Source organism: Nelumbo lutea, chromosome 1 (assembly GCF_056320005.1).
Source record: "Nelumbo lutea isolate HS-2025 chromosome 1, American lotus-T2T, whole genome shotgun sequence".
Lineage (NCBI taxonomy): Eukaryota > Viridiplantae > Streptophyta > Magnoliopsida > Proteales > Nelumbonaceae > Nelumbo > Nelumbo lutea.
In genome coordinates, this window is record NC_142684.1 from 95,595,215 (window position 1) to 95,613,148 (window position 17,934).

The following is a 17,934-nucleotide window of genomic DNA, read 5'->3' on the forward strand; positions in this document are numbered from 1 at the left end:
CAATTGCCAAGGCTGTGCTTGGTTTGAAGGAAAAGGTAGGGAAAGGAAATTAAAGAAAGGTAGAAAATTTTTCTAAATCCCAAGGAGGGAAGCATAGATAGTGCGCTGGTACATCTTAGACATGTATAAATAGACATGCTCCCTATGCGCAACAATTATTGAAATTCACAGCATTTCAGACACAAAAGAATGAGAAAAGGGCTACCCTCTTTTTTCACGTGGCAGAAAGAGAAAAGTCATTTTGCTAAAAGCTACCACAGAGGAAAGGGTGAGGGCATGGGCATCTTATTAATTTCAAATCCATAAGTAAGTTGACACATGCAAGATTTCTAACTTCATACCATCAGTTCTGTCTTGCCCTTTTCTTTTGTACTTGCAGAGCAGCTGGGTCAAGGGAACAGAGCCCCTTCCATTACACTTGTGCTGGTCTGTTCCTGTACATGAAAGCAAGAAAAGAGGAAACCCCAGGATTGGCTTAGACGAGGAGTGGTTTTCCCTCATTCTGTTTCTTATTTTCTGTTAAATCAAACAGTCTTTAGGATCCAGTACAGAGGGTTGGCTTAGTTATCCTCAAAAGTTGTTTAGCTGTTTGTTAACTACAAAAGTAAAAAAGAAAAAGGAAAAAGAAAAGTAAAAGAGATCTCAAAAAGTAACATGAATTAAGTTCCTCAACAATCAACATCAGTAATGATAGTAATGTAATTGCCGCTTTAAGCACTACTATTGTCTATCACTTCCATCTTTGTAATGCATCTCTTTATGATTCATCAATCACTTATGAATTAATTCATATATGGTAGGGGTAGGTTTATGAAGAAATTTGTTGTTATTACTATCAAATTAAACCACTATAGTCATATCAAAGAGCATGCTTTCCAGCATAGCCACTATTAGGGATGATCATGTGCCGGCCTTCGCACTTGTTACAAGGGTTATGGTCTGGAGCTGGCAGTAGATCGGATCGTTTTCCGTAAAGGGTATATCTAGTCTAATCTGATAATAAGAAATTCGATCAATCCAAAATTTATAAGAATTCGTCGGATTTTTAAGAGTATGATTTGAATTCAAATTTGAATATATTATTGTCGGATGTCTAATTCCATTAAAATTGTAATAAAAAAACTTCATGATATAATATAAATAATATATATATATATATATATATAATATAAAATATACATGTATAATATATAAAAAATATATAATATATAATATTTCATAACTAACAGATCAAATTGTGGGTTGTGGCGGATTGGATCAGGGTATATATATCTGAATTCAGTCCACTAACTAGACGGATCAACTTTTTTGATCTGATGGGATTTGTTAGCATCAATGGAGTTATATATTAGAATCTAACTTTTGTTGGATTGAATTGGGATTCAAATCAGATCTGGTCCAACTTTTTTGCAGCATTATTATAGCCCAGGCTTGAAATTAAGTCTTGGGTCAGGCCTATACTGGCTCAGGCTGGCAGAGCTTTGTTATGATATTTTATATTACTAGATAGTAATTAAGTATGTGCGTTGTACTTATAAATTTTTTTCATATTAATTACTTGAATTTTAGATATATTATAGTTAAGATAGAAATTAAAAATTAATAAAAATAATAATATGATTAAAAATAAACTTAAATACTTATACTAAATGTACACCTGCAGGAATTTTAAATTACAATAATAATAACAATTATTCTTATTCTTATTCTTATTCTTATTACTACTACTACTATTGTTGTTGTTGTTGCCGCTACTACTACTACATTTTGTATTTCATTTTTGTCTTAAATAAAATTAGTTTTTATTCTAACAATTATTTTTATTTAATATAATGACTATATAACATTAGAAATGTTCCGAAATGTCTTTGACAAAACTTTGTATTTTTTTTTATTTTATGTGTTCTATATTTTTTTAATATTTATTATTCAATTATGACATCATGAATTACTTGCAAATTCCAATTGGTTTTAAATTTTACATTCCATTTCCATCATTAATAAAAATATTTCTTATTTGTCATCAATGTTTTTAACCTGTTATTGACTTCAGTGATTGAACCATTCAAACCGTCACTCGACTTTGATTTTAGGTTTGGTTTTGTTGAAACTCCCCATTTCAGTTAAAAGTTGTATAACTTGGGTGGTTCAACCATTGACCCATTTGACCTAGTAAGCAGGTCATAGGTTGCACACTTTAATTATGTGCAAATTTTTGGAAGTCATAACTTTGCACCCCAATGTTCGATGGGAGCTATCTTTTTTTTTTTTTTTTCGAGTAACTTTTCAAGATCTATATGTCTCAAGGGCCTTAGGCGCTTTTCATTGCTATTTTTTGCGAAAAAACCTCTTTTTTGTCCCAAAATTGTACTTTTTAATATTTTTTATAAATAAAATTAAAAACTGAATTAAAAAACATAAATAAATGTAACATAATGCATATAATATATATAAAACATAATTATACTATTTATTGATAAATTATGTATTTTTACACACACATACACACATAGTGTGGAGTCTGTTGACATAGAGCAGTTTGACTAGTTTGACCTTAATAGTCGAATCAGTGACCTATGACCCGAAGGCAAAAATGGTTGGCCTCGAGGTCAGTTTTTAAAATGTTATTTATCATACCTGTTATTGTTTAATATGTCAAATATATGATGTTTAATTTCTGTACTTTTTTATTTTATATATATTTTTTATTTTATTATTTAATTGTGGCAGCATGGATTGGCTCATTTGACCCAAATGGTTTAATTTCTTACCACCACCTAGATGAAAACACTACTTTTTTTTAGGTAGATTTTAAAAGTATAAGTTTTTAAGTTATTGAAATTATTACTTTATTATGTATGGATTTAATTATAGAATTTAATTTGAGAGAATTGAATGTATTGAATATCATAAAATTATCTCTTTTTAACTCATTTAATATCAATAACAAATACCCTATTTGCCCTCATTTTTTATCAATAAATTTAAATATAAAGAGGTAAATTTTGTCCTAAAAAAACTCCAAAAATATTTTTGAGGCTATTTGTACTTTTTAAAATAGTATAGATATAAAACATATAATATATGTATAATGTATGTATACATACAATTAATAAAATATATGTATAAATTTATGTTAACACACACATAGATAAGACTTAAAATTATCTCCCCTGGCCACTAGAAAGGTTGAAGACTGAATTATCTTGAGTATTGTGGAGCTATTTATTGCCCTAAATCTAGTTTTGGAAATACTCAAAGTCTCAAACAACTGAAATTGTCAAAGGTGATGCACTACTGTTACTATAACCTTGCTAGCTATATTATTAAATGTGTCGCATGACATGAAACCACACCCATTTCTACTATCTATGGTTTTCAAATCATCTTTTACCTGGACGGCTGGATCGGCCTGGCAACCGTCATGCAACCAGTTCCATTTCACCCCTGAACTATAACTTTGCCAAAAAATCATTGACTTGGTCAGTGATCTAGTAACCCGGGTGGTCGAATTGGCACCAGTTGAATCGTTGGCCATTTTATATATATTTTTTAATTGCTGGTTTTGGGTCGATTTTTAAATCATTGTGAGAGCATATTTGAAAGTAATTAGGACTCAGATGATCAGAATCAGAGACCAAGAATTCTAGATAGATATGAATGGCCAATTTTTGAAAGTAATCTTTGTCAATGTCTTTTGAAAGGAAGAAATCTCTTTGAAGCTTTTCTCTCTCCGAAAAAAAAAACAACACAAATTATGTTCCCTTTAGTTGTAAAGCCGTAATCTGTGGCAAAGATAAGGTTAGTGGTATGTATTTTACCCATGTCTCGGTAATGCAAAAGAAGAATTAATATGACCACTTTTATCACTTGATCCCATTTCCTGCTTTCAATCAATGAAACTTTTATCGTTAATGGGGGGTTGTAACCTTTTATTGCAGTTTGTCTGAAAATTCACTATCTATGGTGCACGCAACTCAACCTTTGTGGTTTTCAATAGTAGCAAAGTTAATGCGAGGGATTAAGGGTAGAAAACCTTATTGATAACAATTTTATCTTCAAATTATATAAAATTGCAGACTACCTTATTGCCAATAAAGGGTATAGATCGAGGAGGAAAAGTTCTTTCAATTCTTCTCAATTCATCAAACACCAACGGACCTTCAGCAATTTCATGAGACAGTGGGTATATATTCCTGGACAAGGTGGACCTCCACGCCTTAAAGAGAAATCTTTCCAGAAATTTGTTATTGGAGTATAAATGGGTAGATCTTCCCGTGAAAAAAATAAAAGAAAATAGGAAAAAGGAAAGAAAGAATGTGATACCTGACATTTTAGCCATCATGCTTTACATCATCCTTGGATCATTATAAATGGAAGAGTTTCTGTAATCTTCAGAACCATAAGTGGTTCAAAGTTAATGAAACATGAAGGTTGGTTTTCTCATATTCTTGGAAACCAATAAGCCTTATCTTGTAATGCTATTGGTACAGTCTATCTATGCAGGCATGGCCTTGTTCTCAAAGGCAGCAATTGATAAAGGAATGAACCCCTTCATTTTTGTTGCTTATAGGCAAGCCTTTGCATCACTTGTATTGGGTCCATTTGCTTTCTTCCTAGAAAGGTTCCCAAGACTCACACCCTTTAATTCTAGTTCTTCAATCTTTCAGTCTTCAGATTGTCATTCTTATAGACTAATGATTTAGTTAATTAATTATTTATTAATGTTGCTGATTGCCTCTAGGAAGAAGGCTCCTCCTATATCATACACTCTACTGTGGAAGGTCTTCATGGTTGCTTTATGTGGGTAAGTTAGCTTATTTGTTTCTTTCTTTTGTGTCTAATATCATGAGATGGTGGTTCAGTTACTTGAGATAATTAAAAGCATTCAATAATAGTCTCAATATCCATATTGCAGGATCACATTGAGCTCCAATCTATATTATGTTGCACTTAACTACACCTCTGCAACATTTGCAGCAGCATCTTCTAATGTAATCCCTGCTATGACATTTATCATTGCTGCTTTACTGAGGTGAAACAGAAGAACATCATTTGTAATCCTTTTCCATGCTTAATAGAGTATTAGCTGGTTAAAATATTATTCTTAATTTGTTCAGGTTAATTACACCATTATTTTAATTTGAACTTTTCAGGATGGAAAGTATTTCTGTAAAGCATTTATATGGAGTGGCCAAGGTGTTTGGCTCTGTAGTATGTGTTTCAGGGGCTCTGATTGTTGCTTTATACCAGGGTCCTCCCATGAAGTTTATGAATTGGTATCCATCGGTTCACAGAGAGGTTTCACGACCTTCTGCAAATAATCATAGTTCCAAAATGGACAGGATAAGAGGCTCTCTTCTAATGCTTTCCGCAAATGCAGCCTGGTCATTGTGGCTAATTTTGCAGGTTTTTTTTTTTTTTTCTCTTTTATCTTTAACATCTCTCTCTCTCTCTCTCTCCCTTTCTTTCTCTATAGACAGAACAGCATTTCACATGACTCTTAACCAAGCCAGCCAAAAGCTCTCTCTCTCTCTCTCTCTCTCTCTCTCTCTACGTGATAGCACTTACGTGGGCTGTGGTATCAGTGTCATTTGTACTGATCGAGGACCACAAATGAAGCCATAATTAAGATTGTTATTTCTTCTCTTTTCTTTTTGTTTTCTCTTTCTTTTCTTCCATTTCGATTTTGTTATTTACTCGTATTTATGTTTTCAGGTTCCCATTGTGAAGATATATCCAGATAAACTTTGTCTTACTACGTTGCAATGCCTTTTTAGCTGCATTCAATCAACTATTCTGGCTGTAATCTTAGAGAGAAACCCATCTTCATGGAAGCTTGGATGGGATGTCAGCCTTCTCTCTGTTGCATACTGTGTAGGTTTCTTCAACCGTTTTACTCCATATATATTTTACATACAGGGACATCGAATTTGCAATGTTTATGTTTTTACTCAGAGTATGAAAAGTTGTTTGTTCCTCCTTTGTGCATTTTTTACTTATAAAAGCGAGTAATGATAAGCCGGCTCTGTTTGAAGCATCCTTCAGCTCTCTCTACTCCCTCATATGGCAAAACATGTAGATGGGGCTGAGCTGCTGATGAAGAGCAAGAAGCACAAAAATAGGATTCATTCTAGCTCAAAATGGTCAAATTTGGTATTAGCAAGCATCAGATTTTCTTTCTCAAACTGCTTCTCTGCAAGTCAGCTCCATCTCTCGTGACCAGAAGAGGGATTTAAGAGAGGAAGTGGTTTTTGGTCTGTTGGTCTCCAGTTATGCCCGATAAAAGGGCATCGAGGAAACGCCTCTGATCTTGCACTACTAACACCATACCAAGCCAACCAAACTAACCAAATCCCCAAAACTGAAAAAGACTAAACAAATTACCAACCAACGTTAATCGGGCCCCTCACCGACTTTACACAAGCAAAAGCTGACACGACCCAACGAAGCCGAGAACCACACCACTCAAGAAACAGGTCTTCCTCCACCTTTCTCTCTCTGCCCCTAGTTGGTTTTCATGATCTTGAGGCCTTAATCATCCACTTTGACCAAACAGTCCACTTAGGCCACGTTTGTTTGAGGTGGAAAATATAACCGGGGTAAACTTTACACCCCGGTTCGATTTTACACGTGTTTGGTAGAGGTGTTAATATTGCCTCGTGAATCAATGTAAAAGTCCATTCTCACCGATATTTACATTGAAAATCAATGCTTCTCCGTCCAATGGTCTCCTCTCTATTCGAAGAGTTGAAGAGAGCGTGAGAAGACCTCCTCTGCTCTGATTGTGAGAAGACCTCCTCCGTCCAAATGCTGCATTTCCCAGAAGGGAAGGAGCCTACCTTCAAAGAAGAGCTCGTCGGCCGTTAACATCCTATCACTGGTGGAGTTGCTAGAAAGAAAATCGAAATCTACATTGCGCACCAACACCTTTTCCCGTTCTGCGTTAAGCTTCTTTGGCGACTCAGAGCATGGGTTTATGGAGATGAAATCATTGTCGTCGACGAAATCGACGGAGAAAGACATCCGCGGGCTCAATGTCGGCTCCATGGATTTTCAGAGCAGATCTCCTTCCCAATTGAGCCTAAGGCAAAGGGTTTGGATTTCCTACACTAAGGTCGGCTCTAGCCTTTGTGTTTATTTATTTAATAGACCGAACTGCCTCACAATTATCTCCTGCAAACCTTTCGGGCAAGCTCCCCTGCTATTATATCCTTCTCCTTCCCCAAGCCTGAGAGCATACGCTCTAGGCTCTTCCGTGCCGCCATGCCGCCAAGCTCTTCCGACCTCTCATGGCATTCGACTAACTTAACAGTTGGAGTCTTCGCCCCTGTGAGAACTCCTAGGGCCTCTGATGTCTTCTTCTCAGCAGGTTGGACCTGTCGGCCTTGGACGCTAGAGATTACGTTCTTGTCCTTGACTCCATATTTGACAGCAACATTGTCCTAGCAATTGCTACAGCTGAAATGTCTAATTTTCATAAAAGTGAGAGCTTCACATTCTTTAGTGAGCTTTCTCTTCTAGTCCCTCTTGTTTCACAACACATTCAGGGGAACTCGACAGGCTAGCTACCTACCGGGACATAGATTGAGCAGATTGTCCATTGATGTGTCTCTTTGTCAAGAAACAAAAGGGGGTTGAACGGATGTCTTAAATAAAATTGGTGAGGCTATAACCAAACGTATCTTAATTCAATGTGCTTATTTTTGGAAACTCTTTGCTCATATGAGAGAGAGATGCATGTACTTAATTTTTACATGAAACCAGCACTAATTAATTTTTCCTATTTTACTGAGTTCTTCATATTAAATGCTTGAGTTGAGATGTTCTGCAAGACTAACTGAATGCAACTGGTAGGGTGTAATTGTCACTGGGATCACGTACTGGTTGCAAGTTTGGTGCATAGAGAAGAAAGGGCCGGTTTTCGCATCAATCTTTACCCCATTGATACTGCTTATAACAGCTATCTTCTCAGCATTCCTGTGGAAGGAGACACTGCATTGGGGAAGGTCCATACTAGCTCCATGGTTCTATTTACTTAATTACACACAATACATAAAGGGAAATTAAGAAATTTTCAAAAACAAAATAGGCACTTATATTTATATACACTAGTGTCTTAGGTCTCTTGTACTAAACTCTGATTGGTAGGCTTTTTGCAAAGCTTTTTCTGTTGAGAACTTTATATGAAATATTTGTATTTGACGAAAGTCTATTTTCCTGGCAGTATTGGCGGAGCTATATTACTAGTGGGGGGTCTCTACAGTGTCTTGTGGGGTAAGAAGAAAGAGGATGGTATATGTGAAAGAAATGAACAAAGACAAGAAGCCAAAGAGGAAAGCATGTTGGAGTGCATTACACATCAGTAAGTGATGACGGGAAGGATTGGTGCAAAGGACTTTATCTAGGGGATTCCAACATATAGGGAGAGCAGCAGTACCAACAAAAAAAAAAAAAAAAACTTCTTTTAATGAGATTTCTTTTCTTTTCTTTCGAATGGGTCTTTAATTTGTAAAACACGCACATATGGTTGGGGACTTCAGCAACATCAATCTTTCAATACATACATATTGCCAACCAACCAGCGATCAATGTTGAATTCAGTTGGCAAGCTCTCTTAAATATATATGTCCTAGTTGATATTCAGAATGATTCATGGAGAAGCATACACTATTTTGATTCCCATGATAATGTTTTTGTTTGAGTGGGTTTACTGAGATCCCATTTATCTTGAAGATGGACTCACATACACGAATGCGATAGCTTTAAGCCTTGTGTGTCGAGAACCCAAGAGGAGTTCTAGTGCTAAGCATGATCCACAATATTGGTGAATGGTGATTTGAGATTTGACAAATTTTCTCCAAATCTTCCCCTTTTACACAATATGTTTTATTTGATGTTAAATCTTATTATTTAATATAAAATATAAAGGTTTTAAAGCTTTATTTTAACACGTAAATAAATATTTATGAATTGAAACGTGTCAATACATGTGTCAACACTTGATTAGTTAATTCAAATATGAGAATTGTCTTCCTAAGCAAGCCTGCAAAGGCTTCATTCTCATTTCCTAAGCAATGTGGGACTTAGGAAAACAGTCAATGGTTGCATTAACTGTTAGACAGTTATGCCCTTAGCTCCGATCAGATTGATGTATCTTTTGACATTTATTATAAATGAATAAAGTACATAATTGATTCATGTTATTGTGGTGTGTTTTTGTGTAATACCCTTAAACTGGACACTTATGAGATTCGTGTTAGCTTAGAATCTTCACAGCCGTTTGATAGATCTGGGGAGATTTATCCTGCCAAGACTAACATCGATGTGCCGCCAAATTAGTTGGGGTGGCTTGTCTTAGCTGCTAGGGTGAGACCTGAGGTACATGCAGTGTGAGTTTTCTTGAAACCCTAAACTAGACCAAATTTCAGTATTGCCCTGGACCTTGGAGATAGATAGGAAAAACCAGAGTGTTACACCTGACCCCTAGACTCGATTATGGTACTGCACTAGGTGTTGGATTGAGCTGTCTTTGATATGCCAATCAGTGAGATCCTTAGAGAGGGTCAAAACCTGGGTATGTTAGGGCAGTCTGAGAATTCACTTGAGTGGGTGACCATAGTGATAGAATCAGCCCCTTTGTTGGACAAAGTGAATGATCGGGTAATTCACTCTCTCTGATGGAAAACTAAACTACTGGCAGTTGATTTCAAACTTGTAGAAATTTGTTTTTGCAAAATATATTTATATAGAGATATACATATATATATTATGGTTTCAAAATGTTTGCAAAAGGTTTTAATTCCCGGGATCCATGTGAGTAGAGAGTGCAACACTGTACCTTGTAGCTGAGGGAGATGTCATCTCTTATCGAGCAGTTTTTGATCATTATGGGTTGAGAGGTTAAGTGTAAGACCTTTGAGGGTAATACCTGATGGGCTAATCTTGAATCTGCCCACAATTCTTGAGTTTTCATAAGGTGGTTGGATCCAAAAACCATTTAGTGTAAATGTTGGGCCCATTAAGAGCCCATGGTGATGGACTTAGGGGTTCACTGTCTCTTACAGTGAATTCGGCCAGGCCTTGTAACAGAGGCTGGGTTGAACCCATGTGGCTGATGTGTAGATCAATGTTAGGGTCCCACGCCATACAAAGAGAGCCAACTAGGCAACAAGTTAAAGAGTAAGTGAGCACATAAGCTTAATGGGCCTAAGGCCTAATTCGAACTAGGCTTAAGTTAGTTAATTAAAAGGGGGCGAATTTAGTTTTAAACTGATTAGGATTAGCTGAAGGATAAGATAAGTCTTATCCATTTAAGAGTCCAGATCCAAATATAAGATTTGGATTCGGAAACTCTCTCCTAATTAAATTAGGAGACTGATCCAAGATGGCTATAAATAGGGGGTGAATTCCTCTGATTTATACAACAAAAAATTGCAGAATTCTTCCCCAGTTCTTGCCGCCCCTACCTAGTTCGATCTCCACTTGTGGATCTGATCAAGAAGACTTCTTGATATTGTTTATTGGCAGAAGAAACAATCTAAAGGCATGCTCACTAGCCCTTGCTCGATTCTTGCTGAAGAACCATCCTACTGATCTTGCTTCACTACACACTGTATCATCTTTAGTGGAAGTGGGTTTTGGTCTTCTTTTTGGGCATGGACACCTGCGTTAGGAGTTACTGTTACTTCGTATCAGGTATATCCCTCACTTCCCTTTGATTTCAGATCTAGTCCGGTTTTGGATTCAAGAACGAACCTTAAAAATGTGGTTTTCTAAATTAGGGAATACGATTCCTAGATGTGAAAGATAAATTTTTGAAATTTCGCCCAACCTTCCTACAGGGTTCAGCCATACATTCGATGTATCTCCTATCCATTCATTAACTATTTATTGTAGTTACAAGTAGACCTGTTCATGGGCTGGGCTCGGGCCGGGCTTTTACTCTTTATTAACAGAAAAATGTTAGGCCCGAGCCCGAGCCCAAGCCCGGCCCGACCAACGGGTCTACAACTTGGGCCCGAGCTCGACCCTGATAAAACGCCCGAAGCCCGACCTAATAAAAGAAATTCGAATTTTTCCCTATTCAAATGGACATTATCTATTTTAATTCAAATGTTTTTCCCCTATTTAAATGAACAATGGGCTTACAAGTGAATCAACAACCTTCTTAAATCAAAAAAAAATTATTCAAATTGACATCACATAGGGTTTTTACTTAGGTTTAACTATAGGTCGGGCCGGGTCGGGCTCGGGTCGGGCTATTTTGGCAAAGCCCGAGCCCGGCTCGAATTTTATGCAGGTCAGGCTTTTTGGCCCGAGGTTAAGCCCGCGGGCCAAAAAGCCTGTTCAAGCCCGTCTGGGGACCGAGCCGGCCCGTCGAGCCACCCGGCCCATGAACAGGTCTAGTTACAAGTCCCACATTGCTCAATAATGGGATAAAAGGATAGGTAACCCAAGCCAAATCAAGACTAGAAATTAAATTAGGCCCATGCCTTATTTTTTGTTCCATAGGCCTAAAGCCTTCCCAAGCCCAATTTAACTTTGACTTGTGTAATTTTTTTTTGCATGTATTCCATTTACGTGTTATTTAATTTAAAGAAAATAAATAATTATATTTTTATTATTTGATGTCGTGGGCTCAAAGTCATTAATCATTAGGCCCAGAAAGCACGTAAGCCTGGCCTAGGCCCATGTGGGACTAGAATTGGGCTTGCAATCTAGGCCTGGGGTATAAGTCGTGCAAGGCCTAGGCCTTGCTTAAAACCCTTATCATTGGTGCTAAGCCCGACATAGTCCATGATTACCCCTAATTGTGAGAGATGTTGGGCCCTATGATGCATTTTTAATATTGCTCTTCTGCTTAACATACATTGGGCCCTTTGATCCCACCCTATCCAACGTTGATGGCTACAAAAGAAAATCCCAACTCGATCATTTAAAATAGGGATGACCTAAGTTCTACCGAATTGCGATCTAATCTTGTTATGATGCATTATGAATTGATAGATGGTTGAAATTAAAGATCTTTGTTAGACAGTGTGTATGCCCTCAGCTGCAGCTAATGTATTGTATATATTTTTCTATGAATAAAAGAACACCCATTTCATGTGTCATCAGGTTGTTTTGGGTAATTCCCCTCCCTTCATGTTAATATTATGTATGAGGCCCCATATTTGTTATAATGTGGACTTAAATGTTCACAACAAGTGGATAGACTTGGAGAGTTTATCCTGATATGGTTGTCATTCTTACATTGGCCAAGGTAGTGGAAAAAATGAGTTTTAATTGCTAGGGTTATGACCTAAGGTGTGAGATTGAGTGTTTACAAAAAACATCGAACTAGACCAAACCCAACATGTTCTTGGACTTTGTGATAGGCAAGGATTAAGGTATTGATATGATACTCCCAACATGGGGCATATTGTATCCCTATCCATGATCATGGAAATAGGATACGTTACGACTGGATACATATCCTGCGAGTTGTATGTAGGCCTCCGTATCGGTGGATACAGTCTGATACACATCGATATGGAGGTGCATCTGTGTCTAGTTTGACAAAATTGTACATTGAGTACTTTTGGATTGTTTTTCATCTTTAATACAAGTTAAAAAATAGTATTATGAAAACTAAAATAAATAATTTAAGATTTAATTTTCCCAAAAAAATTAATAAAAGCTAAAAATTATAAAATTAATATATTTCTCCTACCTTAGATGATTTATATAATTTATTTTACACATAATTATATGTTAAAAATGAAAACATAGTTATTATTTGAAAAAATAGAGTTATTATATTAAAATACTAAATAAATAAAATTTCCCAACAAAATTAATGGAAAACAGAAAATTATAATTATAAAATCTGAAGCGAAATGTTTAAGATTTAATTTTCCCTGAAAATTTAATAAAAAATGAAAATTAAATATAACTTATTTTATCTACCTTAAATGATTTATTTGTTTTATTTTACAATTACGTGTAAAATAAAAACATTATATGATAAAAATGAAAACATATTTATTATTTAAAAAATGGTTGTTATTTAAATATAATACTAAATTAATAAATATTTCCAAAACTTAATAAAAATTAAAAATTATAATTATAAAATTGAAAGAGTGATAATTATTGTACAATGTTTGAATGTTCTAGGGTCCCAGTATTGTTTATTGTAATATTTCTCTTCATATAAACTATTGAAGTATGCATTTCTCATGTGTTTATATCTTATTTATGACTAATTCAGCTTTTGGTTTAGGATGATGGATGTATTTATATGATTTGTATGCATTTCACTAGTGTATCCAAGCGTTTCTATATCTTTCATTCGTATTCATCCATTTCCAAAATGTATTCATATCTATATCCGAGTTATTCGATATGATACCTAATACCGATACTTTGATCCTTGGTGATAGGTGGAACAAATATGTATTACTTTTAATCTCTAGACCCAATACTGATATCAAATTGACTATCAAATTTTTCTATCTTTGATATACCAACCAGTGAGATCCTTTTGGGGTCAAATACCTAGGTTTGTTAAGATATTGTATGTCAACTATTGATCAATGTGATAGGATTTGCTCTAATGTTAAGATGTAGAGAATACTTTGTATAAATTCCTCTTTGGATTTTTCAATTTACTGGTAGTAAGATTATTTGAATCCTTAATGAAGGAAAAAGTCCTTTCCTTAATATGGTGTCAAGTATTCATAGTAGAGAGATTAGTTGCAAGTGATACATTGGGTGTATTGACTTGATTATCACATAATAGGTTGAACCAATGGATTTGGGCCTTTAGTAGGTAAAGTCCTAAATGTTTAAGTGGTTAGACACCTAATGGGACCAATTACTTGAGCCCATAACGGGTATGGTCAAAAGACTAATTAAAAGATTAATTAGCGGACCCCACTAGTTTATGTAAAGCATGTGACATGTTTGTTCTTTCATTAAGTTATGGGTCCCATGCCATACAATCTGGAATCTCCCAATTAGAAAATTTTATTTCTATAATTATAAAGTGCTAGTGGTCAATTAAAATTTGATATAAAAAACCCTAGTCAAACTATGAAGTAGATAGTCTAGTATGATTAGGATTTGACTAGAAAGTTTAGTTAGAAAGGTTCTAGTTTTTGGATGGATTAGGAGAGAAATATTCTCTTTAATTTGATTCTAATCATGTTAGGAATCATAGATATATAACGACAGGATTCTTGCCGCCCTCCATAGTCTATAAATAGAGTACACTAAGTGGGGATCATACCATGCTAGTTCTCTCCTACATTACTAAATTCGACCTACCCTTGTAAGAGACCAATCTTGCTAAGGTTTTGAGTGAAAATATATCTATCATTAAAATATTTTGGGTGAAAATCATCACCCAAATTCGTGACAAAGATAGAACTTGTTTTTGAAAATTCTGGAGATTTGACCTAAAGATTTGACATTTCTTGGTCCAACATTTCCAAATGATCCAAGGAGAAAAATCGGTTTTCTCACTATGTGCGAATTCAACATTATGGCTTCTGCCTTAAGATTAATAGTACTCAATCTCTGCTGAATTAGATTAATAGTACTCAATCTCTGCTGAATTAGAATCTGATTCGATGAAGACTAAACTGAAATTAGACTTGCAATTCCTGTGATCTATAAACATTAATGTGGAGAGAAACAATGAAATACGTATTTAGCTCTTGATATTCGATGAAAAATCAGATTATTTGTCCAAAATTAAATTCTAAGTTCGATTCCATTCTATTGAATAAAAAAATGGAGGAGAATGATAGGACAATGGTGAAAGGAGGGCAAACCTCTGAAATGGTTAAGGTTGGTGGTGACAGCAAAGTTGGGCCTTTGAAGATGTTAAAGTGTCGTGTGCTGTCACATGCATGCAAACGAAATGTGACTGAAGATTATGGAAGGTTGTGTTGGTTTAATTTTCCATTAACCTAAGAGTACTTTGAGGGATTATTGAAACTAAGGGGTATTATAAAGTTCATTTTGCAAAACCAAGATTAGGGATGGGATATTCATCATATGGATGGTCGAACCATACAAGGTGGTTGGGCGAAATTTCAAAAATTTCTCTCTCCCATGCGGGAATCCTTTTCCCTGGTTTAGAAAAATTGCATTTTTCAAGGTTCGTTCTTGAAACAAACCAGACCAATTCTGAAACCAGGATTAGAGAGAAGAATACCTGATACGGAATCCATGCAAGAAGCTCCTCCCAATGTAGGTGCTCATGGCTAAAGAGGTTATCAAATCCTTCCTCCACTGAAAATGACACAGCTTAGGGTGAGGCAGGATCAACAAGGAGATTCTTCAACAAAAACCCCAATTCTTTAGAAAGAATCAAGCAGAGATGTGAGTATAGTTTCAAGATTGACTCTTCTAGCAAGAATCAATATCAAGATCCAATCTTGATCATTCCAAGAATTGGAGACTGAAGGGGGTAGGGCGGCAAGAGCAGAGGGAGAGAGAACTGAATGCAAACTGTGGAACTGTGTAACAATTTTCTAGTTCGCCCTCCTCCTTTTATATAATCCTTAAAGAGTTAACCTTCTAATCTGATTAGGAGTTTCTTGATCCAAATCTTTATTTGGATCTGGACTCTTTAAGTGATAAGGCTTATCCCTTATCTTATCTACATATTAGAATCAACTTCTCCTAATCCAATTAGAAGTTTCCTAATCCAAATAATTATTTGGATCTTGACTCTTTAAGTGGATAAGAGTTATCCTCTTATCCTTATCTACTAATCCATACCCAGATTCGCCCCCTATTTAATTAATCAAATTAAACATAGTTCGAATTGGGCTTTAGGCCCATTAAGCTTTCAGGCACATTTCCTTTTAAGTGGTGGCTACCTTGGCTCTCTTTGTATGAAATGAGACCCTATCATTGATCTCCACATAAGCCACATGGGTTCATTCTAGCCTCTCTTACAAGGCCTGGCCGAATTCACTACTGAATACAGTGAACCCCTGAGTCCATCAGTATGGGCTCTTAATGGGCCCAACATTTACACTAAATGGTCATTGGGTCCAGCCATCTGATGAAGGCCTAAGGACTGTGGGCAGATGTGAGATTAGCCCATTAGGTAAAAACCCTAAATGATCTTACACTTAACCTCTCAGCCCATAATGATCAAACACTGTTCGACAAGAGAGGACCTTTCCCTCGGTTGCAAGGTATAGTGTTGCACTCTCTACTCACATGGATCCCGGGAATTAAAACCTTTTTGAAAATATTTTGTGAAACCATAATATATATGTATATCTCTATATAAATATATTTTTCAAAAATGAATCTCAACAAATTTGAACTCAATTGCCTGTAGTTTAGATTTCCATCAGAGAGAGTGCGTTCCCTGATCATTCACTTTGTCCGACAAAGGGGCTGATCCTATCACTGTAATCACCCACTCAGGTGAATTCTTAGAATGTCCCAACATTCCTAGGTTTTGACCCAGTAAAGGATCTCACAGATTGACATATCAAAGACAGTCCAATCCGATACCTAGTGCCATACCATAATCGAGTCTAGGGGTTAGGTGTAACATTCCAGTTTTGTCTATCTATCTTCAAGGTCCAAGGCAATACTAGAATTTGGTCCGGTTCAGGGTTTCAAGCAAACCCACACTTTATGTACCTCAGGTCTCACCCTGGCAGCTAAGACAAGGCACCCCAACCAACTTGGCGGCACATCAGTGTCAACGACTGTGAAAATTCTAAACTAACACGAGTCTCATAAGTGTCCAGTTTAAGGGTATTACACAGAAACACACCATAATAACATGAATCAATTATGCACTTTATTCATTTACAATAAATGACAATAAGTACATTAATCTAATTGGAGCTAAGGGCATACACTGTCTAACACAACTTCCTTCTGACCGAGCAACTGCCAAACAACAGGAATGAAGCCTGATGACTTCGGTGTTAGGTAGCCCATTACACTTTGCTCGAAGGAAAGCTATATAGAAGATCCTTCAGCCTACCCTACCTCCGATGCCTCCGCCCGGAAGAGGGTCAGTATGTACTTCGAGAAATTCATGAAGGCATTTGTGGCAACCACGTTGGCGGCCGAACTCAAGCTCAAAAGGCACTAAGATAGGGGTATTTTTGGCCAATTCTTCAGAAGGACACAACCAAGTTGGTATGAAGATGTGACAAGTGCTAGAGACATGCCACCTTGTGCCACCAGCTAGCCACAACCCTCTCAGCTCTCAGCAACCCCTGGTCCTTTGCCAAATGGGGAATGGACCTCCTTGGCCCCTTCCCTCACGTGATGGGGGAAAGGAAGTACCTCGTCGTTGTTGTTGACTACTTCACTAAGTGGGTTGAAGCCGAACCCCTAGCTACTATCACAACTCGAGCAATCCAGGGCTTCTTTTGGAAGAATGTCATATACCACTCCAGCCTCCCCCACGTGATGGTAACTAACAATGGAAAACAGTTCGACAATTCTAGGGTTCAGGAATGGTGCACCTCCCTTGGTTTCAAGCAATAGTACACCTCTGTAGGCTATTCCTAGACTAATGGCCTAGCCGAGGTCACTAACAAAACTATCTTGGTAGACTAAGGCCAAATTAGACCGAGTTAAAGGCCTATGGGCTGATGAACTAAACAATGTCCTCTAGGCATACCAGACCACACCTCGGATGGCAATGGGAGAGACCCTATTCGGCTTGACTTACGTTACCGAAGCGGTTATCCCAGCAGAGATCGGCCAACCGATGCTTCGGATCGAAGCGTATAGTGAGGCCAAGAACAGTGGAGCACTTGGAGCAAATCTAAACTTTCTAGAAGAAGCACATGAACAAGCACAAATTTGAGTGGCCACCTATCAGCAACGGGTGGCCCGCTACTACAACTCGAGGGTGAAGGAGAGGCATTACTGAGAAGGAGACCTTGTCCT

At 36.6% G+C, this 17,934-nt stretch overlaps 1 protein-coding gene across 1 annotated transcript; it reads left to right on the forward strand.

The window, feature by feature from the left end:
• The first annotated feature begins 4,288 nt into the window (after nucleotides 1–4,288).
• On the forward strand, nucleotides 4,289–8,682 carry LOC148876258 (WAT1-related protein At1g43650-like). The gene is made up of 7 exons (XM_088981822.1): nucleotides 4,289–4,624; nucleotides 4,745–4,807; nucleotides 4,919–5,035; nucleotides 5,157–5,409; nucleotides 5,719–5,877; nucleotides 7,858–8,009; nucleotides 8,228–8,682. Exons 1-7 carry the CDS (start codon nucleotides 4,428–4,430, stop codon nucleotides 8,367–8,369), a joined length of 1,083 nt encoding a protein of 360 aa, XP_088837948.1. The 5' UTR covers nucleotides 4,289–4,427; the 3' UTR covers nucleotides 8,370–8,682.
• The last annotated feature ends 9,252 nt before the right edge of the window (nucleotides 8,683–17,934 follow it).

Coding starts and splice junctions, on each gene's coding strand:
- LOC148876258 (XM_088981822.1), top strand. CDS start 4,428: ATGAAGGTTGGTTTTCTCATATTCTTGGAAACCAATAAGCCTTATCTT. Junction 4,808..4,918: donor TTCATGGTTGCTTTATGTGG/GTAAGTTAGCTT, acceptor TCCATATTGCAG/GATCACATTGAGCTCCAATC. Junction 5,410..5,718: donor CATTGTGGCTAATTTTGCAG/GTTTTTTTTTTT, acceptor TTATGTTTTCAG/GTTCCCATTGTGAAGATATA.